Source organism: Lagopus leucura, unplaced genomic scaffold, assembly GCF_019238085.1.
Source record: "Lagopus leucura isolate 7727_CA_CO unplaced genomic scaffold, USGS_WTPT01 205-10_obj-0_obj, whole genome shotgun sequence".
Lineage (NCBI taxonomy): Eukaryota > Metazoa > Chordata > Aves > Galliformes > Phasianidae > Lagopus > Lagopus leucura.
In genome coordinates this window covers 1,369-25,215 of record NW_024964000.1, presented here as the reverse complement: position 1 = coordinate 25,215, position 23,847 = coordinate 1,369, and the positions used below count along the sequence as shown (strand labels likewise).

Below are 23,847 nucleotides of genomic sequence, written 5' to 3'. Positions count from 1 at the left end.
CAGTTCACTCAGCCTTTCCTCATAGGAGAGATGCTCCAGGCCCTCCACCATCTTCGTGGCCCTCCGCTGGACTCTTTCCAAGAGATCCCTGTCTTTTTTGTACTGGAGAGCCCAGAACTGGACGCAAGCCCAGAACTGGACGCAGCCCAGAACTGGACGCAGGTGACACATGGGGGGGGCGGAGGGCAGGAAGGGGTTAAGGCGCAGCGCTGCGGGCGGGAGCGGCTGAGTCAGCCGGGCCCCCCCCGGGTCCCCCCCCGGGCTGTCCCGCCCCCTCCGTGCCTATCCCGGGCGGTGCCATCGCCCCGCAGTGCCCTGATCTGCGCTGCGCGGTGAGTACCGACCCTCCCCCGGACCGAGGGGATCCCCCCGGCTCTACATCCTCCAGCGGACCTCCCCGTTGGACCCCCTCCCTTGGCAACCCAGCCCCCCCCAGGCATTGACCCACACAGGGGTGAGGGCCCCCTCTTATAGAGGACCTCCCTACACGCTTAGAGAGGACGCCCATTCATAGAGGTTACCCCCATCCCACCCCCTCCATAGGAGTACCCCACTCCATCATCATCTCCATCCAGAGGGGGGGGGGGTCCCATCCTGCACTCCTCTTAGAAGAGCTTGGCTCTTTCCCTCCCCCCGCCCCCCCATCACCCCATAAAGTTTGGGGTCCCCCTCACTCCCTCCCCCTTCACTCCATAAACTTTGAGGGCTCCTCACGCCCCGCACATTGCCCCATGAAGTTTGCCTCCCTCCCTATATGCTCTCCCATCACCCCATAAACTTTAGGATCCCCCCAGAGATGCTGCAGCTTTTTTTTTTTTGGGTGGGGGGGGGGGGGGGATTCAGTGCAAAGGGTGGGACTCCCCCATTACTTTCCCTTTGGGGTGGGATGCCCCAATTTTCCCACTTTCCTCCCCCTCCCTTCCCCCCCATTTTTTTTCCCTTTACACGCACAGAAGAGCGGGCCCCAAAATTGAACGGGGCCCCCCCCCCCCCCCCCCGGCCCCCCCCCCGGGCGGGGGGGGCCCCCCCCGGCCCCCCCCCCCCCCCCCAGGGTGGAGTCTCCCTTCCTGAAATGGAGTCGGGGGGGCACAGGGGGAAGCAGCTCTGGGATGTGCCCCCCTCCCCACTGTTGTAGGGAATCCAGGAGGGCCCCACCCTGGGAGGAGGGCCGTGACTCAGTGTGCCCGGGGCGGGGGGGGGGGGTCCCGAGGGTGTCCATAGGGAAGACCAGGGCGGGGCGGGGTGGGGGGGTCGGAGGGGGGACACGGCAGCACATCCCGCCCCGCCCTGTGGCCGTTGCCCGGAGCTGAGTCACCGCGATGGGACAGAGGGTGCGGGGCGGGCGCTGAGCCCCACACACCGCATGGAGCCCCACACTCCCCACGGAGATGCTCCAGAGCCCCATGGAGCCCCACAAATCCCCTCTGACCCTGCATCCCCACCAAGTCCCATGCACCCCGCAGAGACCTGCAGACCCTATGGAGCTTTTAGCCCCATGCGTCCCACTAAACCATGTAGACCGCAGAGAGATCCAGAGACCCCACTGTACCCTTCCAACTCTGCAGACCCCACTGGATCCCCTCTGACCCCATTGAGCCTCACACAGCTTTTGACCCCACAGACCTCACTGACTCCCATAGATCCCACTGTACCCTTCCAACCCTGCAGATCAAACCAAGATCCTCTGACCTCACAGGACCCCAGTAGCTCCCACAGACCCCACTAAGCCCTTCTGGCCCCACAGACCCCACAGCCGCTGCCATGCCGTCCCAGATGGAGCACGCCATGGAGACGCTGATGTTCACCTTCCACAAATATGCGGGTGACAAGAACTACCTGAGCAAGGAGGACCTGCGTGCACTGATGGAGAAGGAGTTCCCTGGATTCCTGGAGGTGAGGGGTTGGACAGCGGGGTCACACCCACCCCATGGCCCTATAACCGCTGGATTCCATGAGGTGGTAGGGGACAGAGCAGGGACACACCTACCCCACGGTCATATAACCTGGAGGGGGGCAGAGCGGGGTCACACCTACCCACAGCCCTGTAATCCCACTGTGAGGTGCTGACAAGCTTCTGCCCCCAGAACCAGCGTGATCCCATGGCTCTGGATAAGATCATGAAGGACCTGGACCAGTGCCGGGATGGCAAAGTGGGCTTCCAGAGCTTCTTCTCGCTGGTGGCTGGACTGACCATCGCCTGCAACGACTACTTCGTGGTGCACATGAAGCAGAAGGGGAGGAAGTGAGAAAGGGCCCTGCAGCCCCAATAAAGTGTTTTGTATGACTCTGCTGTGGCCTCTGCCTTGGGGTGGGTCCCCTCAGGTTCTCTTCTCTATGGGGTTTTCATCCCCATATCCCCATCAGCATTGGGTCTCCATCTCCATGGGGTTCTCATCCCCAAAATCCCTTCACTGTGGGGTTCCCAGCCCCATATCCCCTTCCCTATGGGGTTCCCATCACCCCATGTCCACATTTCCGTGCTTCCACCATTATGGGATCCCTGTTCCCACGTCCCCGTAGTTCCCATCATCATGAGGTTCTCTCTTTCTTGTTCCCATCATTCTGGGCTGCCCATCTTCGTGTCCCGGTCTCCACATTGCTATCACTCCGAGGTCCCCGGCCCCATATCCTCACCGCGGGGTTCCCATCTCCACGTCCCCATCAACGCCGGCTCACCTGAAGAGCCTCCAGGGGCCCTTTGGGGGCAGCATGGAGCTGCATGAAGGCTGTGCGAGTCTCCATGAGCGCTGCGCGGCGGTATAGGGCTGGCGTGGGCCCGTGCGGTGGTTTATGGGGACCTATGGGCTGCTTATGGGGATCACGGGGCTCTGCAGCGTTCCGCAGGGGATGTGTGGGGTGGCACAGCGCGGTGTGAAGGAGATCAGCGGGGCTGATCGGGGGTCTGCGGTGTGTCATGGAGTCTGGTGCTGCGGGCGGCTGCACGGTGCTCCACAGGAGCTCTGTGGGTCTCTATGGGTTCCTGTGGGCCTCTGTGGGTCTCTACGGGCTCCTACGGGGTTGTGCTGGGCCCCGCGGGCCCCGCGCGCTCTGTGGGGCGGGGCCGAGCCCCGCGCTCACCGGAAGCGGCCGAACGGAGGCTCCGCCCCCATCCCCGCCCGCGGCACCTCCCGCGCGGGGTCGGCGTCGCGGTTCGCAGCGCTGCGGTGGGGCGGGGCGCGGCAGGGGGCGCCGGGGGGGACGCAGCGGTGCGCGGAGATCCCTGACCTCGGGGCCCAGCGCGTCGTTGTGACGTAATCGCGGCGCGACAGCGGCGAGGAGCGGGGTCACGCGGAAGGCGGAGTGACGTCAGGGCCGGAGTGACGTCGCCACGGGAGTTGCGTCATCTCGGTGACGTCACCTCGCGCCATGTGGCGGAGCTGCGGGGCGGGGGTGCGCGCGGTGGTGGCCCACGGGTTGTGCCGGGTCCCCCCCACGGTGAGTGCGGGGCGGGGGGACCTCGGTGGGACGTGGAAACATCATGGGGAGATGGGGACATTGCAGGGACGTGGGGACATCGTAGGGACATGGGGACAGGTGGTGGTGGCATCGGATAGAGGCATGGGGACATCAGGGGCGGAAATGGGGACACAGAGCGAGGACATGGGGACGTAGAGCAGTGACACAGGGGCAACACAGGGACAAGGGGATGTGGAGTAGGGACACCAGGACATGGAGCAGCAACATAGGGACCCAGGGACACAGAGCGGTGGTGTTGGGTAGTGGCACAGGGACATGGGTCAACGGCACAGAAACAGCATGGTGACATGGGGACATGGAGTAGGGACACCAGGACATCAAGCAGTGACACTGGGACATGGGGCGGGTCATGAGGACATCAGGCAGCGACACAGACGCCAGGTAGTGACATGGGGACACAGGGTGGTGACATGGGGATATTGTTTGGTGACATGAGGACATTGGCTGATGACATGGGGACAAGGGGAGGTGACGCAGGGATGTGGGGCAGTGACATGGGGATAGGGGTGGGAACATGAGGACATAGGGCACTCCAGGGCAGTGACGGGCCCAGGCTCGCTGTGGGTGTTGTGACACATGGGGATGACATAGCATAAATGTCCCAACCCTGGGAACCTGGTGACATAAGAGGGCCACTGGTGGGAGGCAGGGGCAGGAGGGAACAGAGAAGGATGGGCGGGATTGGGACTGGTGATCCAAACCCCAAATGTCCCCAATGATGTCAACCTCCCACAGCTGTGCCACCAAACCCCTGGTGTCCCCACTGCTGTCCTTGTCCCCATACCACACGGTGCCACCATGGCCCCACATCGCACTGCCATGACTGTCTGTGTCCCCCCCATCCCCGTTGCCGTGTGTCCCTGCAGGCTCTGTGCTCGGTGTCCCCGCAGGACTTGGCTGTCCCCAATGCTGGGTGGAGCGTGGCCATGCGTGAGCAGTTCCAGCATCTGCTGCGCCGTGCTGCTGACGGCTCCTGGCGCCGCATCCCCTCCTACCGCCGCGGCCTCGACCACCTCCCAGGTGACCACGGTTGTCCCTTGTGCTGTGTCAGCACGCTGTGTTGTCAGCACCATCACCGGTGCGGTGGGCACCAACACCATGTCACCAACGTGGTGCCACCCACACCACACCCTCAGCAGTGTCACCAACACTGTGACACCAACTCCACGTCCTGTTGGCAGAGGTGCTGCAGATGGTGGTGGGGCCGGTGACGGGGCCGGGGCCACGGCTGTTCCTGCGCAACCTGGACGCAGAGGGTGCTGGCTTTGAGTACGCCATCTTCCTGCACGCCTCTGGCCACCGCACGCAGTGCCTGTGCCAGCTGGGACCCTACCTGGAAGGCCACCATGGGTAGGTGATGCCGTGTCCCCATTCCTGTCCTCATCCCTGTCCCTGTGTGCTCACCGTGTCCCCACAGCTTCGCACACGGTGGTGCCATCGCCACTCTCATTGACACCACGGTGGGGACGTGCGCGCTGGCGGTGGCCAAAACATCGGTGATGACGGCCAAGCTGAGCATCAGCTACCTGGCGTGAGTGGCACTGTGTGGAGACACCACTTCAGAGTGTCCCCACGCTTCGCGGGACTCTGCGTCATTGTCCCCCCGCCCCATTCCCATCCCTTTTCCCATCCCTGTCCTTGTCCCCATTCCCAGCTGTCCTTACCCTGCTCCTCTTTCTGCCTCCATCCCTATCTCTGTTCCCAGCCCCACACGTTTGTCCCCTCCTTGTCCCTCAGCCCCATGCCAGTGGGTGCTGTGGTGGTGGCCGACAGCTGCATGGAGCGGCACGAGGGACGCAAGATCTTCCTTTCCTGCCATGTGCGTGACACCAAAGGGGACACGCTGTACGCCGAGGCCACTGGTGAGGAGCTGTGATGCTGCAGGGACGGGGCCAGGGACACTGAGACCATCCCAGAGATGTGCTTCTGGGTGACATGGGGGCTCCCCATAGCACATGGCACTTGGCAGAGGGCACTGTGAGCCTGCTGCCACGTGTTCACATCGTCACACGGCGTCACTCCTCTTTTTTTCCAGCGCTCTTCATCCAGGTGGAGGACACCAAGCCCTCCCTGGCCGCCTGTCCCTAGCAGTGACGCTGTAACGCTGGAGGGGGGGTGGCAGCGTGGTGTCTCTGTGTCACCTTCTGGGATCAGAGCGTGGCACTGCAGTGGCATTGGTGTCCTGTGATGGTTTTTTGGGGTTTGGCTGCGTCTGGGGGTGATGTCCCCTTGGTGTGTGTTCCTGTCCCCATCCCTGTCCCCAGTCCCACTGCTTTCTGCCTCTGTCCCATCGCTGTCCCCAGCTGCAGCCCCCTCCCCTTGTGCTGCAGGCAGGAGGGGATGTGGAGGGGGGGGGTCCGAGAGCGTGGGCGGAGCGAAAGGAACCGGGAGGGGTGGGGGAGCTGTGGCTGCGTGGGCGGGGCCATGGGGTGGGCGGGGCCATGAGGCAGGCGGAGTCTCCCCCCCCCCCCCCACCCCAAATTCACCACGTCCGGGGGATGTGGGGACCTGGGGACACAGGGATGTGGGACATAGGTATAGGGGGGACAGGAGGGGGGACGCAGCCCCAAGCACACTGCACTCAGGCATTCCTAAGGCTGTGCCCTCCCATCCCACCCCTTGGGGTCCCTGGGGAACCCCATGTCTGACCCTGTAGCTCACCCATGGATTTGCCTCATGGCTGACCCCATGGCTGCCCCATTACTGACCCCATGGCCTTGTGGCTGCCCTGTAGCCGACCCCATGGCTATCCCCATTGCCAGCCCATGAGCGAGTCCCTGACCCTATGGCTTGCACCACTGCCAGCCCTATAGCTGCCCCACAGGCACCGGGGGTCTCATTGGTGCCCCCATCCCCGCACAGTAGGGGACTGCAGAGCCCACATGTGGGGGTCCGACCCCTCCCTCTGCCACCACAATCCTATGGATCCCATCCCCCCCATAGTTCTGCAGCCCACAGCTTGGTGACCCCTCACCTCCAAGGGCTGCAGCCCCCCCTCCACAACACCCTGGAGACAGCAGGGAGGCAAAGCGGGGTCAGCAGGGTCACACGGGGGAGGGAGGGGGTCACTCTACATCCCCCCTGGTTCTGTGTCTCAGTTCCCCCCCCACCGTCACCGTGGAAAGTCGGAAATTTCCAGTGCGGGGGGCCGGGGGGGGCCGGATGGGGGGGGGGGGGGGGGGCCCGGAGGCCGGGGGGGCCCCGCGCCCTTATAACGCCTGGCCGCACCACCGCGCCCCACACACCACAATGCGAGGTACGGGGCAGGCGTGCAAGGGGAGGGGTTGTGCAAGGGGTGGGGGGGTGCGCAGGGCTGTGAGCACGCGAAGGACCTGCGAGGTGGGGGGCAGAAGTGCAAACGGCCGGGGTGGGATACGTGGTGGGTGGGAGCGTGCGTGGGAAGGGCAGGAGTGTGCAAGGGCTGTGTGAGTGTCTGTGCAAGTGTGTAAGGTGTAAGGGCAGGCAGGGGGCATGCAGTCCTGCAGAAGTGAGGGGGGGGTGCAAGGTGCGGCTGCTGCAGGTGTGCGAGGTGTGAGTGCAATGTGTGGGGAGTGCATCCATCTGCAAGTGCGGGAGGCATGCGAGGGTGTGTGCAAGCAGTGGGTGCCGGTGAGCACAGAGGTGTGCGCGTGGCGTCCTGCAGAGCGAGGGTGAGCGTGCAATGCGTGCACACGGTGTGTAATGAGGGGAGAGCATCTGCATGTGGGAGTGTGCAAGCGTTTATGCGAGTGCACGAGCAGAGGCGGATCAGGAGAGTGGAGGCGTGTGCATGCAAGCTCACAAGAGCAAGGATGATCGTGCAAAATGTGGCTGATGTGCATGCGCACAGTGTGAGTGTGCAACCTGTGTGTCTCTGCAGATATGGAAACGTAGGTGTGTGTGTGTAAATGTGTGAGTGTGCAAGCAGTCGATGCTGCCGAGCGTAGAGGTGTGTGCACCCAGTGCTGCAGGAGTGAGGGTGAGCATGGAACGTATGGCTGCTGTGCATGTGCGCAGTGTGCAACGTGTGGAGCGTATGCATGAGTGTGCAAGGGGCCTTGCAGGTGTGCAGTCAGTGTGTGCAGGTGAGCGCAGAGCTGTGTGCATGCAGTCCTGCAGCTCCGGGTGTGCAAGGTGTGCTGTGCTCAGTGTGCACAAGTGCAGGCAGTGTGCATGACACATGCGTGTGCAAGGGTTGGTGCTGCACCCCGTTCCTGCTCCCCGGCCCTCCCTGCCCCCAGTGGTGCCCCTGCGCGGCTCCGGAGCCCTCAGATGTGGTCAGGGCCGGCGCAGGTGGCGGGGATGGGGGCACGCAGGTGGCACCGCGCAGCAGCCGCCGTCTGTCACCATGCTGTGTCACCATCAGCTCTGCAGTCCCCATCTCCCCATGGTATCCCTGTGTCCCTGCCAATGTCCCTGTGTCCCCACTGATATCCACATACCTTCCTGTCCCTACGTCTCCATGTCCCATTGATGTCTCCCTGTCCCCACATCCCCATGTCCCCATCCCCACTAATTTCTCCATATCCCCATACCCCTGTCCGTTTATCCCCGCTAACGTCCCTGTGTCCGCATATCCTCCTGTCCTTATGTCCCCATCGCTGTCCCCGCTGCTGTCCACATGTCCCCACGGATGGCCCCATGCTGGGGTTCTCTCACCGCAGCCACCCCCACATCATGTCCCAGAGACCCCCTGTCCCCATCTGACCCCGTTGTCAGCCCTGTGCCAGTGTGGTGGGGATGCTGCAGTCCCATGGGTGGTGAGGAGGTGCCACCTCACTGCATCGCGGCGTGCAGGGACGTGTTGTTCCATGGCATGACGTGTTACCCCATGTCCTGATGTGTTGTCCCATTTTGTTATGTGTTGTCCCGTGTTTTTACATGTTGTGACATGTTGTCCCGTGTCATGGTGTGTTGTCCCTTGTCCTGACACGCTGTCCCATGTCGTGGTGTCTTGTCCCGTGTCTTGACATGTTGTCCCAGTGCTCCTTTATGTCATGGCACATTCTCTCATGATGCATTGTGCTGTGCCCTGCCATGTTGTTGTATGTCATGCTGTGTTTTGCCGTGACGTGCGGGGCAGTGCCGGGGTTGGAGCGTGGCTCTGATGTCGCTTCACTGTAAGGTCAGTGGGTGCCCATGGGGCACTCGAGGTCCCCATGGGACTTATGGGAGCTATGGGGTTCCCTGTAGGGCTGAGTGGATTCTGAAGGGTCCCCATGGGGCTGATGGGTGCTATGGGGTCCCTATAGGGCTGAGCAGATGCTGTTGGGTTCCTTGGGAGCTATGGGTTGTTACTGGGTCCCTATAGGGGAGCAGGGTGCTATGGGGTCCCTGTAGGGCTGATGGGGGCTGTTGGTTCCTCATGAGGCTGTGGGGTCCCTGTAGGGTTGTGTGGTTCTTTTGGGCTCCTTTAGGGCTGTGAGGTGCAGTTGAGTCTCCATGGGACTGATGGGTGCTATGGGGTCCATATAGGGCTCAGTGGATTCTATTGGGGCTGGAGAATGCTACTGGGTCTCCATGGGACCGGTGGGTGCTGTGGGGACCCTTTAGGGCTGAGTGAATTCTGTTGGGTTCTCCATGGGGCTGGGGGGTGCTGTGGGATCCCCGTGGGGCCAGCAGGGGCTGTCGGGTCCCCGTGGCAGCGCCGTGGGAGCGCTGGTGCCGCCTGTGGGGGGAGACCTCACCGACCTCTCACTGCTGCTTCCCGGCAGGAGTGGCCCCAAAACGGCCCCGAAACGGAGCAGCGCTTCCCGGCAGCGGCGGCGCGTTGAGTAATGCTGGGCTGAGTCAAACGCCGCATTCCCAGCGCCGCGCGTGCCTGGGTGTGCGCCGGAGTGCACAAGGGCGCGTGTGTGCGCGCACCAGAGCGTGCAAATGCGCGCAAACCAGCACAGCCCCGTGCGAGGGCGGGAGGTGCGAGCTTTCACGAGTGTGCACAACGTTGTGCAGATGCTGGTGGGTGGCACAGCCCTCTGCAAGCGTGCAAGAATGCATGCAAGGCACGCAGTGACGCTGCGAAGGCCTTGGGGCTGGAGCTGCCCCCCATCCCCGTGTCCTCTGCCCCCAGTGTCCCCATCCCCACTGTGCTTCAGTGACACCACATTCAGTGTGTCCACCCGTGTCCCCCACCCCTCTGTCCTCATCCCTGCGTGCCCCCAACCCAAATGTTGTCCCCCTCCCCATTGTGCCCTCCCTGGGTGTCCCCATTGCCCCCACCTCGCAACCCTCACCCCACTGTTCCCTCCCTGCTGTCTCCCTCCCCATTATTCCGCTCTCCATTGCCCCCTCCCCACCATCCCCTCCCTGTTGTCCCCCTCCTCATGGCCCCCACCCCGCTGGCCCCCTACCTGCTGGGTGTCCCCTCCCTGTGCCGGTCCCTTCCTGCCCCCCCCCCCCCCCCCCCCCCGGGGCTGTGTCCCAGTTGTGGCTTTGCCGCCGTTCGCTGTGGTTTCAGCATTGCCGTCACTGTGCCCCCCCGGACTCCAACGCCCTATGGGGCCCTATGGGGATGTGAGGACGTGGGGATGATGACCCACAGGCGTGGGGGACATGGGGGGGGAGGGGGGATGTGGAGCCCTCAGGAACTCTTGGGGCAGCGGGGGCACAGGAGCTATAGGTAACAGTTGGTGACACGTGAGCCCAGGGTGACACGTGAGGCAGTGTGGGGACACGTGAGCACGTGAATCTATAGGGACCATGAGAGCCTGTAGGGACTGCATGACCTTATAGGGACTAGGCAACCTCATAGGGACTGCATTAGCCTAGAAGGACCATGGCATTCTTTAAGGGACCGTGCACTCCTATAGGGTCTGTGGAAGCTCATATGGGAACCATGTGAACCTATGGGGACAGCGTGAGCCTATACGGACCATGGGAACCTATAACAGACCATGTATGACCCTATAAGGGACTGTGGGATCCTGTGGGGATGGTGGGAGCTCATATAAGGACCGTGTGAGCCTGTAGGGACTGTGTGAGCCTATAGGAAGTGTGCAATCCTATAGGGACTGTGGAGTCCGTATAGGGATCATGCAAACCTATAGGGACTCTGTGTGAGCCTATAGGGTCTTGGAGAGCTTGTCTGGGCAGCAGGTGAGCCTGCAGGTGACACGTGAGGTCCTGTGGTGACACATGGGACATGTGAGGTCCCACAGTCCATGTGACATCACAGGCACCACGCGTGGTCCGTGCGGTTCCCACAGGTGACATGTGAGGGGACACAGGAACTAGGAAGATTACACGTGAGCTGTGGGGACACGTGAGGCCACAGGGGACGTGGGGTCCTATAAGGACCCTGTGAGATTTCATAGGGGCACCGTGAGCCTATAGGTGCCCCACAGTTGCCTTGTGAGCCTGTAGGAGCCCAGAGATCTTATAGAGGCCCTGTGAGCCCATAGGGCTCATGAGATCCCATAGGGACATTTTGGAAACATGAGATTCTGCAGGGACCTTGTGAGCCCATAGCGACTGGGGGATCCCATAGGACCTGACCCCCAAATTCCCCCCCTACCCCACAGCCCACATCGAGGCGATCCCCTGCAAGATCTGTGGGGACAAATCCTCGGGGATCCACTACGGCGTCATCACCTGTGAGGGCTGCAAGGTGAGCGCTGGGGGGAAGAAGTGGGGGGGGAGGTTGGTAGTTGGGGTTGGGGGGTCTCAGGTGGGTGACCGCCCTCCTCGTCCCCCTCCTTGCAGGGCTTTTTCCGGCGCAGCCAGCAGAGCAGCCTGAGCTACGCCTGCAGCCGCCAGCAGAACTGCCCCATCGACCGCGCCAGCCGCAACCGCTGCCAACACTGCCGCCTGCAGAAGTGCCTCCGCCTCGGCATGTCCCGTGATGGTTCGTGCCCCCCGCCTCACCTCGTGGCTGCAGTGCCCCCCTCACCACTGGGATTGTCCCCCCCATCTCCCAGCGCTGGGTGTACCTGTCGCATCAATGGGTGCACCCCCTATATCACCCAGTGCACCTCTTATCACCAGGTTCCACCTCCCCTCCATCCGTACACGTGCTCCTGTATTATGGGCTGCCTCCCGTCACTGGCTGCCCCTCAATATCACTGCATGCAGCCCTCATTAATGGGACCTCCCACCACCGGTGCCCCCCATATCCTTGGACACCCCCACAGTAACACTAAGTGCCACTGCCCCGTGCCCCATAATGCCTCTGGGGACACCCGGTGGGCTCAGCCCGAAAGCCACACGTGTGTCCTGTACGTGAACATGGCTGAACACGCGCGTGCACCTGCCCCATAGCCGTCAAGTTTGGCCGCATGTCTAAGAAGCAGCGGGACCGGCTGCATGCGGAGGTGCAACAGCAACTGGAGCAGCAGCGACGGGACCGGGACCGGGACCAGGACCAGGACTGGGAGCGGGCGGCCCAAGGCACACCCAGCTTTACCATAGGGCTGCCAGGCTGCCGGGGCCACCCACTGCCCCCCAGCAGCCCGGGGTGCCCCAGTGTTACAATGGAGAGTGAGCGGAAGGAGATGGCCACGCGGGACGGGGACGGAGATGGGGACGGTCCTGGTGTGTGCCCCCACCCCGCGATTGGGAGCATCCTGGAGTCACCTGCATTGGAGATTGGTGAGCGGTGGTGGCACAGGGCTGCGAGCGTCACCCAGGTTGTTTGGGGGTGGGGGGACATCACCGTGTCACCTGCGGGTGCTCAATGGGTTCAGGACCAGGCTCCATCACCCGTGGGTGCACAGCACTAATGGGATCTGGCTCCGTCACCCATGGGTGCCACATTCTGGTGGGACCTGGCTCCATTCGCAGTTGGCAGTGGGACCTGGCACCTTGGGGACTGTGTCCTCGGTCCCCCCCCATCCCCATTTCCCCATGATGTCCCCACGTCCCCCAGAGCTGCTCACACAGAGCGTGCTGGCATCGCACCGTGAGACGTGCCAGCTGCATGCCGAGGAGCTGCAGCTGCGCCGCGGGGAAACCTTCAGCTGCGAGGAGGTCTGTGCCTTCCAGAAAAAGGTGAGGGAGCATCGCGGGTCCCCACTGGGGGGTGGCAGTCCCAGGGTCTGACTGGAGAGCTGACAGTCCCCAGGGGTCCCTTTAAGGATGTGTGACAGTCCCAAGGGTCCCACTGAGGGAGTGACGGTCCCCAAGGACCACTCTGACCTCACTGGGGAGGTGACAATCCTGTGGGTCTGACTGGAGAGGTGGCAGTCCCGTGGGAACCACTAAGGTGGTGTGACAGTCCCGAGGCTCCCACTGGGGAAGTGGCGATCCCTAAGGGCCACTCTGAGCCCCTGGGGAGGTGACGGTCTCCGAAGGTCCCACTGGGGAGCTGACAGCCCCCAGGGACAGCTCTGACCCCGCTGGGGATGCATCCTGGGGTGCCGCAGCCGCCGGAGGAGATGTGGCAGCGCTGCGCCTGCCGGCTCACCGAGGCCATCCAGCGCGTGGTGGAGTTTGCTAAGCGGCTGCGTGGCTTCATGGAGCTCTGCCAGAACGACCAGATCGTCCTCCTCAAGGCGGGTATGGGGCTGTGCCCTGTCATTATCCCCTGTCCCTGCTCCCCTGTCCCCAGCCCCACAGCGATGGGATGCCCCGGTCCCAGTGGGAGGTGGCAGCCCCTACGGGGTGCTCTGGTTCCACTGGGGAAATGACAGTCCCCAAGGACTGCTCTGAGCGCGCTGATGTGGCAGTCCCAAGGGTCCTCCTGGGGAGGTGGCAGTCCCATGGATGCCCGTCTGGGGGGTGACAGTCCCCTGGGGTCCCCACTGGGGAGGTGGCAGTCCCCGAGGGCCGGTGCCGCAGGGACACAAGCTCAGCCCCAAGCTGCACTGCGGGGCCCGTCCCGGTGCCACCCTTGCTGTCCCCATCCCGGTGGCGATGGCAGGTGCCATGGAGGTGGTGCTGGTGTGGATGTGCCGGGCCTTCAACCCTGACAACCGGACTGTCTTCTTCGAGGGCAAGTACGCTGGCGCTGAGCTCTTCAGGTCACTGGGTAGGGCTTGGGACAATGGGATGCTGGGGACGTGGAGACGTCTTGTTATGGGACTGCTAACGAGGGTTCCCACAGGCTGCCCCGAGCTCATCGGTTCCATCTTCGACTTTGCACAGAATCTCTGTGCTCTGCGCTTCTCAGAGGGGGAGGTGGCCCTTTTCAGTGCCATCGTCCTCGTCAATGCTGGTGAGGGACATGCCACCCCTGTCCCCCCTGTCCCCCCTTGGGGTGTGCCCAAACGGCCCAAGTTTTATCCCAGAGTGGGTGCTGGGTGGTGGGGCTGGGTGTTTCCATCGTGTGCTACCATCTCTGGTGCCATCCAGTGGATGTCACCATTGACAGCCCCATGTCCTGTCCCCAGGGCTGTCCCTTTTCTGTCCCGTTGTCCCCACTGCAGTACCCATCCCATGATCCTGTCCCCATCACCAGCCCTGCACCAACCTCATCCTGTCCTCGTCCCCATCCTTGGCCATCTCTGTCCCCATCCTGTCCTCGTCCCTATCCATGTTCCCCCCATCCCTGTCCCCATCCACAGTCCCCATCCTCAGCCATACCCATCCCTGCCCATGTCCCCATCCTGTCCTCATCCCCATCCCTCCCCAACCTCACGTGCAGTGTCTATGTCCCCAGCCCGCCCATGGCTGCAGGACCCAGGGAAGGTGGCCCGGCTGCAGGGACGCCTGGAGGTGGCCTTCCGGCTGCTGCTGCGCAGGACGCAGCGTGAGGGGCTGCTGGCCAGGGTGGGGACACAGGGGGGGCACAGCGGATAGGGTGTGGGTGCTGTGGGACATGGTGTGCTGTGGGGTGCCATGGGGTGCCGTGGAATGTGGGCTGCCATGGTGTGTCACGGTCATTAGGGTGTCATTGGGGTGCCTTGGGACGTGGAGTGTAGGGTGCCAGGGGTTGTGGGGCCATAGGGGTGCCACTGGGGTGCCATGGGACATGGGTGCCATGGGATGGGAGGCATGGAATCCTTGGGATATGGAGTTTCATGAGGAGTGGTTTCTGTGGCAATTGAGGCGCTGTTGGGGTGCTGAGGGACATTGCAGGGCATCATGGCACGCCGTGAGCATGTCACGACCACCGGGTGCCATCGGGGTGTCAAGGGGCACGGAGTGTGATTGGTGTCCGGGGCATTGGGGTGCTGTGGCTGGGTGCCATCAGACACGTGGTGCTACAGGGGTCCCACTCTCGTCGTCGTCCCCCCAGCTGCCGCCGCCGGGCCGCCTGCGGGCGCTGTGCTCTCAGCACGTGGAGCAGCTGCAGACCTTCCGCCGCCTGCGCCCCGCCGCGCCGCTCGCCGCCTTCCCCCCGCTGTACCGGGAGCTTTTTGCCCCCGAGCCGGAATCTCCCGCTCCCCGCTGAGCCCCGCCTTCCTCCCCCTTCTCCCCCCGCTTAACCCAGGGGGCACCCATGGGTGCTGCGTCGCCCTCCGGAGGCTGCAGGGGAGGCTGCGAGACCCCCGGCGTCATGGCAGCAAATAAAACGTGTGCTGAAGGGAACGGCGTCTTCCAGAGTGCTGGGGCTGCAATGGTTTGATATGTGGGGTGGGAGGGGCCCGGGGTGCCACGATGGGCTGCAGGACGTCACGAGTTGGACGCAGATGAGCCTTTGGGCACCGCGAGACCCCCTCGACCTCCTCCTCTCCTGATCCCACTCTGAGGGCCCCCTGCTGCCCTCAGGCCCGGGCCCTTGACCCGCAGACCCCCCTCCCCCCCACCGCAGCCCACCCTTGCACCTTCTCTCCCAGATTTAAGCAACGTCCGTTACCTCCCCCCTTCCCCCCCCTTCCAGCAACTCCCCTTCCCCGCAATGGTCCGTTCTGCCTCCAGGCCGCCCGATGATTGGCTGCGGGGCACCGGCCGGCGGCGTCGATTGGCCGCTTTATTCCTAGGGCAGGCGTTCGGCCCCGCCTCCCTTCCCCACCGTGCTGAGAGCGGACTGGCCATCTCCTGGCGGGCGCTGATTGGCTGGGAGTAGAGGAGAGAAGGTTTTGATTGGGTGGATGGCGGTCAGGGGCGGGGTCTGAGGCGGCGGCGGGCTGCGTGAGGTGGCGGCGCGACGGATCCGGGCCTGGTGAGGCCTGGCTGCTCTGAAGAGCCCGGAGAGCCCGGAGGCCCGGTAACGGCGCGGTGATGCCGTCAGAGCGGGGCGTCTGGGCCGGGCTGAGCGGCCTGCAGAAGGTGGCGGTGCTGCTGGGCCTCCCCGCCGGGGCCACTGTTCTCTACATCGTGTACCGGCGATACCGGGAGGGCCGAGGTGGGTGCCCCGAGCCCTCCGTGCCCCCCGAGCCGTGCCCCCCGTGCCACCTCTCTGCCCCTCCCCCCCGTGCTCTCCGCGTTCCCCCCCGGGCTGCACCTCCTCCGCATCCCCCGGTTGAAGCCCCCCCACCAGTCCCTCACCGGGCCGCCTTCCCCCCCTCCCCGCCCCCCAGAGCTGCACGTACCCGCCATTGGAGCGGAGGAACTGCGGGCGGAGCTGCGCGTCCCGCGGGCGGCGGTGAGAGCCATCATCGGCCGGAAAGGAAGCACCATCCGAAGGGTGAGAGCCGCTCCCGAAGCGGGGAGGGGGGCGAGGAGTCCTAGAGGGTCGACTTATGGAGCGCCCCACGCAGCTGCAGCAGGAGACGGGGGCCCGCATGGAGCTGGAGGGGGAAGGTGACAGTGAGGAGAGGCTGCTGCTGATCTGGGGTTCCCCCAGCCAAGTGTGCAGAGCCAAAGCTGCCGCGCACCAGATTGTGGTGGAGAGCACGCCGGTGTTGGAGCAGCTCCACGTGCCGCAGAAAGCTGTCGGGAGGATCATTGGTGCGGCCCGGATCCCTTTGAGCAGCCCCCCTTAGGGTGAGGGTGCGGCAGGAGAGCCCTGGCGTAAATCCTCCCTGCCTCTTGGTTCTCTCTGCGCCCCGCAGGCCACGGCGGTGAGACGGTGCGCAGCATCTGCCGCAGCTCCGGAGCCCAGGTGCAGTGCCAGCACCAGGCCGAGGCCATGCTGGCTCCGACACGGCTCATCCAGATCTCGGGGACGCAGCAGGAGGTGGATGCAGCCAAGGTGAGTGTGGGGGCAGCCTCCCAGCCCCCCAGAGGGCTGATGGTACGAGACCCCCATGCTCTCCTCTTGTTTTCCCCCAGAAACTCATCATGGAGAAGCTGGTGGAGGACACAGTGTTCTGCCAGGAGCTGGCTCAGACCATGGTGCTGCGGAGCCACCGCAAGGAGCTCCTGGGCAGCCGTAGGGAAGCGTTGCTGCAGCCCAGCAGGGAACACGGTGCTGGGAATGGGGGCTCTCTGCCAGGGGGGACAGCCATGGAGCTGCTGTGGGATAAGAGTGAGGCAGCGGAAAAGCTGGCAGCAGTGCCAAAATTTGAAGGTGAGAGGTTCTGGTATTGTCCTTTGGTTGCAATGAGGAATCTCTGCTGGGAGGGAGAAGGTTTTCCACACCTCGCCAGGCCCCCCAAGGTGCTGGACTGTCCCATGGGGAGTGAGGACTTGGTGGCTCCGGTTTGCTCCCTCCTGTCTCATTCAGGGTACTCCACGATGCGTCCTCGGGTGGGATCTGCTTTGTCATAGAATCACAGAACCATTTAGGTTGGAAAAGATGACTGAGATCATCCAGTCCAACCATCTGCCCCCTACCTCTGTCCCCTGCTGGTTCCTATCCTGCAGTCCCCAGCCCCGATTTTAGCTTCCACGCAGATGAGCACCTGGAGGTCTACGTCTCAGCCGCCGAAAACCCCAACCATTTCTGGATCCAGATCATTGGCGAGCGCAGCCTGCAGCTGGACAAGCTGATTTCTGAGATGACGCAGCACTACGAGGGCAGCAACTGCGTGGTGAGACTCCCAGGGGACACCATTCTGATCCCCCCTCCCCTCCTGGCACTGCAGGACGTGGCGTGCCGTGTCCCCGCAGGCAGAGCTGGCAGCCGTGCAGGCAGGGGACATCGTGGCTGCTCCGTATGCAGACAGCAGCAATTGGTACCGGGCCCAGGTGCTGGGCATGCTGGAGAACGGCAACTTGGACCTCTACTATGTGGATTTTGGGGACAATGGGGAGGTGCCCCGCGAGGCTCTGCGAGTGCTGCGGTGAGTGTGGGAGGAAGGCGAGAGGACGCAGCAGGGCTGGGGGGATGTCCCCAGGAGGGCAGCGTGCAGCCCAGCGAGGCCGCGAGGCAGGATTCGGGCTGCCCTTGCCCTCAGCCTGCTGCTTTCTCCCCACAAGGAGCGATTTCCTGAGCCTGCCATTCCAGGCCATTGAGTGCAGCCTGGCTGGGATCGTGCCTGTGGGTGAGTGCAGGGGGAGCACGGGTGGCTCTTCAGAGCCCACGTCCCTCCTGGTGCTGCTCACCCCTCAGCCCTCCCACAGGGGAGCAGTGGGATGAGGCAGCGCTGGATGCTTTTGAGTGCCTCACCTGCTGCGCCCAATGGAAGCCACTGGTGGCCAAAATCTCCAGCTACACCCAGGCCGGGCTGTGCACATGGCCACGCATCACGCTGTTTGACGTCCGTCATGGCGAGGTGAGTCCCGAGCCTCACTGCTCCCCTCCTTTCACCCCACGAGGGTTTGGTGTCCTTCATCTTCCTCTCATTTCCCCACAGAGCCTTGACATTGGAGCCGAGCTGGTGCGGCTGGGCCATGCTGCCCTGCAGCCCCACAAGGAGGAGGAGGCAGGGGGTGGATTCCCACTGCCAGCGACAGAGGCTGCAGTGGAGACACCGGTGAGCGGAGCTGCAGTGGGACGGGGCACAGCAGGGCTCTGGTGGCAACTCTTCTCTCCCCAGATTTTGGCTTGGGTCATCCCTAGAGTTGGGAGCTTCACCTTTCTGCCCCACGTTGTGGAGTTAACACGGCTCTTCCTCTCAGCCCCGTATGCAGGAAGACATGGTGTGCACCTCCCTTGAGAGCCTCCTGTCTGAGCTGCCACCGAGCCCCAGCGCCACACCGCTGACCCTCTCCTGCATCAGCCTGCTGGGTGAGCTCTGTGGGGCCAATCCCAATTCCAGTAATATCCCCGAGTGCGAAAGGGCTCGTTTGGGGTGGAAGGAGACACAGGGGATGCCCCCTGGGGGCTGCTCGTAGTCCCTCCAGGGCCCTGGAAGCCACTGAAGCTGTGCTTCTTGGCCTCCGGGTGCTGAGCTCAGTACTGGGGGCCGTGCAGAGCCCCCTGCTCACGTTGTCTCTTTCCAGCTCTGGGTGTAGGCACCTGTAAGAGCCCCAAAGGGGTCTGTGAGCCCTGGGGAGCACAGTCTTCCATTGAGGTGCCATGAAGAGCAGCAGCAGGAGCTGCGGGGTACAGGGCTGAGCTCTGCAGGGGAAGCAGTACCTGAGCTCCGCTTGACCCATCTCCTCCTTTGGCCCATAGATGAGAGCCCCGAGCGGCTCCGGGACAATGCAGAGCCCCCATCCCCGGGGCTGCTGCTTGGCCCTTCCACTTCCTCACAACCTCAGAGGGACGACAGCGAGGCCCAGCCCAGCCCCGGCTCCTGGTGCCCCACAGTCCTCGGGGGCCCTGGAGCTCACCAATCCGTGACCCCTGAAGCGCCACGTCCAATCGCCTGGAGTAGAGCCCTTTCCGCCAGCAGCCACCCATCCTCCGATGGGAACTCTGGTTCTGTCTTCTGCACCGACTCTGTGCGCTACACCAACTGTGTCTTCTCCAGTAGTGCCCAGCCTGGGGTCAGCCCCTTCCCCGGCCCCGTTCCCATCTGCTCTGGAGGTGAGGAGGAGGAGGGCAGAACCCCACAAGGTATGGCTGCCCCATGGTGGCATGGTAGGGCCGTATCTCTGTGCAGATGGCACTGTAGGGTGGGTGTGTGGGTTGTGACACTGCTGTGGGGTTTGTCACTGTGCAGGCAGTGACCAGCAGCAGTGACAGCGCAGTGCCAGAGTGGAGCTCCCTGTGATGCTCTGACCTCGGTGAGCCACACCGTCCTCTCTGTAGAGCTTCCTCCCTGCTCCTGGGGCTGGAAATGGGACAGTTGGGGCACAGAAGGGGGGAATGTCGCTCCCCGAGCCCAACCCTGCCTCCAGAGGGGGATGACCCTTTGTGAAGGGACGCTGCCCAGTGCCACCACACAGATGTGACCCCAAAGCTTCGGGGACAGGGGCTGATGGTGTGCACGGACCCCACAGAGCTGTTTCTACCCTTGCTGGCCGCAGTGTTGGATGTGCTTCGAGAAGCTAAGTGCCTGCCCCGTGTCACAGCACTCTCTGCATTGACAGCGCTGGTTTCACCACCGCTTTCATCTGCACACCGACTTTGGTTTCCAGCTGCCCTCTGTAACCACCAGATGAGACAAAGCCGGCCCCGGTGTCCCCAGATCTCACCGGGAATGCCTCAGCCCCTGTCTGGAGGCCATGTGGGCACTGCTGTGTTCACAGGGCCCCTCCGTGCCTCGTTTCTGATGTGTCCCGTTGGGTCGGTGATGCTGTGGTCACCGTGGGGGTGCCTTTCACATTGTTGTCTCCACATCGTTGCGGTTCGGTTCTTGTTTTCACCCTGCTGAGGGGAAGAGCTGTTTGGTTTCCTGGTTGAATAAAGCCCAGAGGGCACAGGGGGTGCTGCTCGGTGCTGCTCGGTGCTGCTCGGTGCTGCTCGGTGCTGCTCGGTGCTGCTCGGTGCTGCTCGGTGCTGCGGGGACAGATGGCGTGTGGGGGGAGGAGGGGATAGGGCGACACCCCACGGTTCTCGGGTGGGGAGGGGGAGGATGAAGCGAGACCTCTATGCGCAGGCGCAGCGGGCAACTCTCCGTGTGCTTTTCTTCGCAGGCGCGCCGCGGGCAGCCCCGTGCGGGGTCCTCCTGGGTCCTCGGGCCGGGCCGGGCCGGGCGCCGCCATGTTGGGCCCGCTGTGGACGCGGGGCTGCGGGCTGCTGCTCGGGGCGGCGGGGCGGGCCTTGAGCCTGAGCCATGCGCGGGTGAGGGTCGGGGGGACCCGGGAGGTGTTACGGGGGCGGTTCCGGGGTCTGCGAGGGGAACGGGGTTCGGAGGGGGGGGTGGGGAATGGGCCGTAACGGAGCGGGGTTCCCGTCGTGACCCGTTTCCCCACGCAGGACACGGTGGTGGTGGAGCGGTGGTGGAAGGTGCCGCTCAGCAAAGAAGGGCGGCCGCCCCGCGCCCGGCACCGGCGGTACCGCGTGTACCGGCTGGTGGAGGACAGCAAACATCTGCCGCGCGGGGAGCTGGAGCTGATCCTGACGCAGGCGGTGGAGGGTAGGCCGGGGGGCTGTGGGGGCGGAGGGGGGGCACCGCAGCGTCCCGCCGGGCAGCCGTGGATTCATCTGGTTGCCGGCTGCTGGGCAGCCAACGGCCAGCCGGGACCCCAGGTCCTTCTCTGCCGAGCTCCCCTCCGGCAGCTCAGCCCCACCTGTGCTGATGCTGGAGTTGTTCCTCTGCTGTAGGCCCCGGGGGGCTGGTTGGACTCTTTCACCCCCCTGCACCCTTTTTCTTTTCAAAAGAAAACGTGATCTGTTGAAAAACAACCAACAAAACACCATAAACAGGAATGCATGGTTCCTTTTAGATCTGCTCCTCTGAGTAGGAGCTTGTTGCTTGGGCAGGAAATTCGATGCCCAGACAATAATTTCCACTCAATTTCTGATTTCCCCATTCTGCTTTTTGCTCTTTTCTTTCCGATTTTCATTTTTCCCTTCATTTCCCCTCTATTACTATTTCTACATGCTGCCTCAGTGGGATTTTGGATGGGGTCTGGGATCCCCTCCCCCAGCAGGATGTGGGGCACTGCCCCTTGCTGTCCCCACAGGTCTGGGGAGCCGTGGGGACATCGTTTCTGTGAAGAAATCCGTGGGGCGCAACCGGCTGCTGCCGCAGGGCTTGGCTGTGTACGCGTCGCCCGAGAACCGCCAGCTCTTTGAAGAGGAGAAGCAGGTGAGCCACTGAACGAGCTGCTTCGTTAGCCGCCCTGCTGTTAGTTAGCAAGGGGGTGGTGGTTTGGGGCAGGGATGGCTTTGGAGCACGGGGAGCCGCTGTGTTGGGTTTGTTCCCGATCGTTCTCTTCTTACTGCAGAGCCAGGAAGGGCAGGTGGAGGCCGTCCAAACGCAGAGTGGAGAGAGGGTGAGTGTGTGGGGTGCCCCATGTTGACCTCCTATCTCGATCCTGCCCCACGCTGATCTCTGCTCTCTACACATCAACTCCTGTCCCCCACACTGACGCCTGCCCCACGTTGCCCTTGGCCTCATACAACCCCCGCGCTGCATCTGCCCGCTGCCCTTCACCGCCCCCTGCCCCACAGACCCTGCAGTTCCTGCGGAGCTGCCGCCTGGAGGTGGGCATGAAGAACAACGTGAGCTGGGAGCTGAACGCTGACATCGTGGCGCGGCACTTCCTCAAGAACGTGAGTCGTGCCCTCAGAGATGCGGGGGCTCCGTCCCCACGGCGCGGGGTGGGGCTCCGTGTGCCACGGGGCTTCAGCAAAGGCCTTGAGAAGATGAAGGGAGCGGGACGCTGCTCCTGTGTGCTGCCCTCTGACTCCCGACCTGTCGCAGCTGCGGGTGTCGGTGCCGCCCCACGCGCTGAAGCTGCCCGATGAGCCCATCACCCGCTGGGGCGAGTACTGGTGTGACGTGACGGTGAGTGCACAGCGCCCCACAGCCTCCCCATCCCCTGCCCCGTAGTGTGGGAGGTGCGGGGAGAGCCCCGTACCTGTGCCAGAGAGGAATCCGCGGTCCTAGTGCGGAGGCTGGGAGGAAAGATTTGGGGTTTTTCACAGAAAAAAAACCCGGATTCCATCCCTGCCACCTACGTACGTGCAGAGCTGACCCACTGTGCCATCAGCTGTTATCCTTCGGTTTCTGAGGTCCCCAAATCTGTGTCAGCGCCATGGGGCTCATTATGGTCCTGATAATTGGAAGTGAAGCACTGACTGGGGGCGAGGATGGGGAAGGGGCTGCATTTCCCTCGCTGCATGTGTCCTGGTGCTCCCACCAGGCTTGGGGGCTCGGTCCTGCCCCACATCAGTGGGATTTGAGGGGATGGGGCTGAACTATTTCAGTAGGATTTAGGGGATGGGGTTCCCACCCCTCAGTGGTATTTGGGGAATGGAGCTGCCTCACGTCAGTGGGATTTTGGTGGGATTTGGGGGATGAATGTCTAATATTTCAGTGTGATTTTGGTCCCCTTGCAGATTTTGGGGCAGGGGAGGAGGAGACTCCCTGCTCCCCCCTCCACTTTGTAAGGTTCTCCTTGGAGCAACAGCAAAATCCCTGAGTGGGGGGGGTGCCCCCATCAACAGCAACATGTAGGGCTGCCCCCAGCCCCCTCAGCTCCCCTCCCTCTCTGCACCCCACAGGTGAATGGGGTGGATACGGTGCGGGTCCCCATGGACGTGGTGGAGTTCATGCGGCCGCGGACGAAGCGGCGCCGGCACTGGCAGGCCCAGCAGGCAGCACTGCTGGCGGCGCGGCGCAACGAGCTGCTTTGACCCACAGCCCCCTCCTTCTAGGGTGGGGGGATTTGGGATCCCCCGCTGGAGCAGTTCCCTATCGCTCCCCATCCTTGCTGAGTGAATAAAAGTGGTTGGAATGTGGGGTGGTGCATGTGGTTTGGGGGCTGACTCCAAAGCATCTGGAGATGACCCCAAATGTGTTTTCACGAAGTGACTCGAGAGGGCAGCAGGGTTTTGGGGGTAACCTCAAAGGGATTTTCGGGGGCTGACTCCAAAGGTGAGCAGCTTGTGGAGTGACAGCGCTGACAGCACCACAGCCCCAGTGCTGCTGTAGGACACACAGCACCACAAGCGCCGGGTTCCTGTCCCTGCTGTGTCACACGGGGCGTCGCCATCACTGTGGCCGCTGTGGGGTCCCCAGCTGATCCCGAATCCTCCGCGGCAGCTCTGGGTCCGTGAAGTACCCTGCAATGGGTAGGAGCACCGTGCTCCGTGATGCTGTCCCCAAACGGATCCATGTGCTTTGGTGGCGCTGCTCCCAGGTAGTTCCCCCACACCCCTTGGTGTCATTGCCCCAGTGCCCTCTTGCACCCTGGTGCCACTGTCCCATCGTGGGCCCCCCACACCTTGATGTCCCTGTCCCTAAATGGTCCAGCTGCCCCCCACACACCTTGGTGGTGCTCCCCAAATGCTCCCCCTGGTTTAGGGGTGTTGCTGTCTCTGGAGGGATTGGGCCCTGCTGTCACCATTCCTCTGATGCGGCCCCCCCATCCCCACTGTTCCACTGGGGTCCCCTTACACTCCGGGGCTGTCACTGTCCCCTTAATAGCTGTGGGGTCCCCCGGTGTCCCCCCACCTGCAGCGAACTCCAGGACGTTGTGGGGCCGTCGCATCATCACCTCCCTGCAGTGGGGAGGAAAGGGGGTCACCCCAAAAGGCAGTGGGGTTGGAAGGTGGCCCCCTAGTGGGGTTTGAGAGGGTGGGGTGGGGGGATAGGGGTCCAGAAAGATTGTGGGAGTTTGGGGACG

At 63.4% G+C, this 23,847-nt stretch overlaps 5 protein-coding genes across 13 annotated transcripts; all 5 read left to right on the top strand.

Annotated features, from left to right (window-relative positions):
• The first annotated feature begins 248 nt into the window (after positions 1 to 248).
• Positions 249 to 2,284, top strand: S100A10 (S100 calcium binding protein A10). The gene is made up of 3 exons (XM_042891770.1): positions 249 to 332; positions 1,745 to 1,893; positions 2,085 to 2,284. Exons 2-3 carry the CDS (start codon positions 1,762 to 1,764, stop codon positions 2,244 to 2,246), a joined length of 294 nt encoding a protein of 97 aa, XP_042747704.1. The 5' UTR covers positions 249 to 332; positions 1,745 to 1,761; the 3' UTR covers positions 2,247 to 2,284.
• Positions 2,285 to 3,202: 918 nt separating this feature from the next.
• THEM4 (thioesterase superfamily member 4) lies at positions 3,203 to 5,807 on the top strand. 3 transcript variants are annotated; one of them, XM_042891771.1, is made up of 6 exons: positions 3,203 to 3,435; positions 4,344 to 4,497; positions 4,659 to 4,827; positions 4,895 to 5,008; positions 5,183 to 5,339; positions 5,513 to 5,807. In XM_042891771.1, exons 1-6 carry the CDS (start codon positions 3,367 to 3,369, stop codon positions 5,663 to 5,665), a joined length of 816 nt encoding a protein of 271 aa, XP_042747705.1. In that variant the 5' UTR covers positions 3,203 to 3,366; the 3' UTR covers positions 5,666 to 5,807. The 3 variants fall into 3 exon arrangements, with proteins under 3 accessions (XP_042747705.1, XP_042747706.1, XP_042747707.1); XM_042891772.1 differs by having other exon boundaries at positions 3,203 to 3,348; positions 5,513 to 5,804; XM_042891773.1 differs by having other exon boundaries at positions 5,215 to 5,339; positions 5,513 to 5,651.
• A 3,438-nt stretch (positions 5,808 to 9,245) lies between these two features.
• RORC (RAR related orphan receptor C) lies at positions 9,246 to 14,922 on the top strand (the record flags this gene model as incomplete). The annotated part of the gene is made up of 10 exons (XM_042891775.1): positions 9,246 to 9,372; positions 10,977 to 11,062; positions 11,158 to 11,299; positions 11,713 to 12,042; positions 12,320 to 12,441; positions 12,816 to 12,948; positions 13,313 to 13,420; positions 13,496 to 13,606; positions 14,051 to 14,160; positions 14,630 to 14,922. Coding segments are annotated over 10 exons (1,425 nt in total), but the record flags the coding sequence as incomplete, so codon positions are not given.
• A 582-nt stretch (positions 14,923 to 15,504) lies between these two features.
• On the top strand, positions 15,505 to 19,973 carry TDRKH (tudor and KH domain containing). 7 transcript variants are annotated; one of them, XM_042891766.1, is made up of 14 exons: positions 15,505 to 15,679; positions 15,855 to 15,961; positions 16,041 to 16,224; positions 16,329 to 16,468; positions 16,549 to 16,786; positions 17,083 to 17,249; positions 17,329 to 17,501; positions 17,638 to 17,702; positions 17,782 to 17,933; positions 18,015 to 18,134; positions 18,280 to 18,388; positions 18,779 to 19,162; positions 19,269 to 19,332; positions 19,576 to 19,973. In XM_042891766.1, the coding sequence occupies exons 1-13, from the start codon at positions 15,556 to 15,558 to the stop codon at positions 19,286 to 19,288; spliced, it is 1,983 nt and encodes a 660-aa protein (XP_042747700.1). In that variant the 5' UTR covers positions 15,505 to 15,555; the 3' UTR covers positions 19,289 to 19,332; positions 19,576 to 19,973. The 7 variants fall into 7 exon arrangements, with proteins under 7 accessions (XP_042747700.1, XP_042747703.1, XP_042747701.1 ...); XM_042891769.1 differs by having other exon boundaries at positions 16,035 to 16,224; positions 19,080 to 19,162; positions 19,639 to 19,973; XM_042891767.1 differs by having other exon boundaries at positions 16,035 to 16,224; positions 19,080 to 19,162.
• Positions 19,974 to 20,245: 272 nt separating this feature from the next.
• Positions 20,246 to 22,960, top strand: MRPL9 (mitochondrial ribosomal protein L9). The gene is made up of 7 exons (XM_042891762.1): positions 20,246 to 20,332; positions 20,468 to 20,627; positions 21,178 to 21,302; positions 21,442 to 21,489; positions 21,668 to 21,769; positions 21,921 to 22,004; positions 22,724 to 22,960. Exons 1-7 carry the CDS (start codon positions 20,252 to 20,254, stop codon positions 22,853 to 22,855), a joined length of 732 nt encoding a protein of 243 aa, XP_042747696.1. The 5' UTR covers positions 20,246 to 20,251; the 3' UTR covers positions 22,856 to 22,960.
• Positions 22,961 to 23,847: the final 887 nt, after the last annotated feature.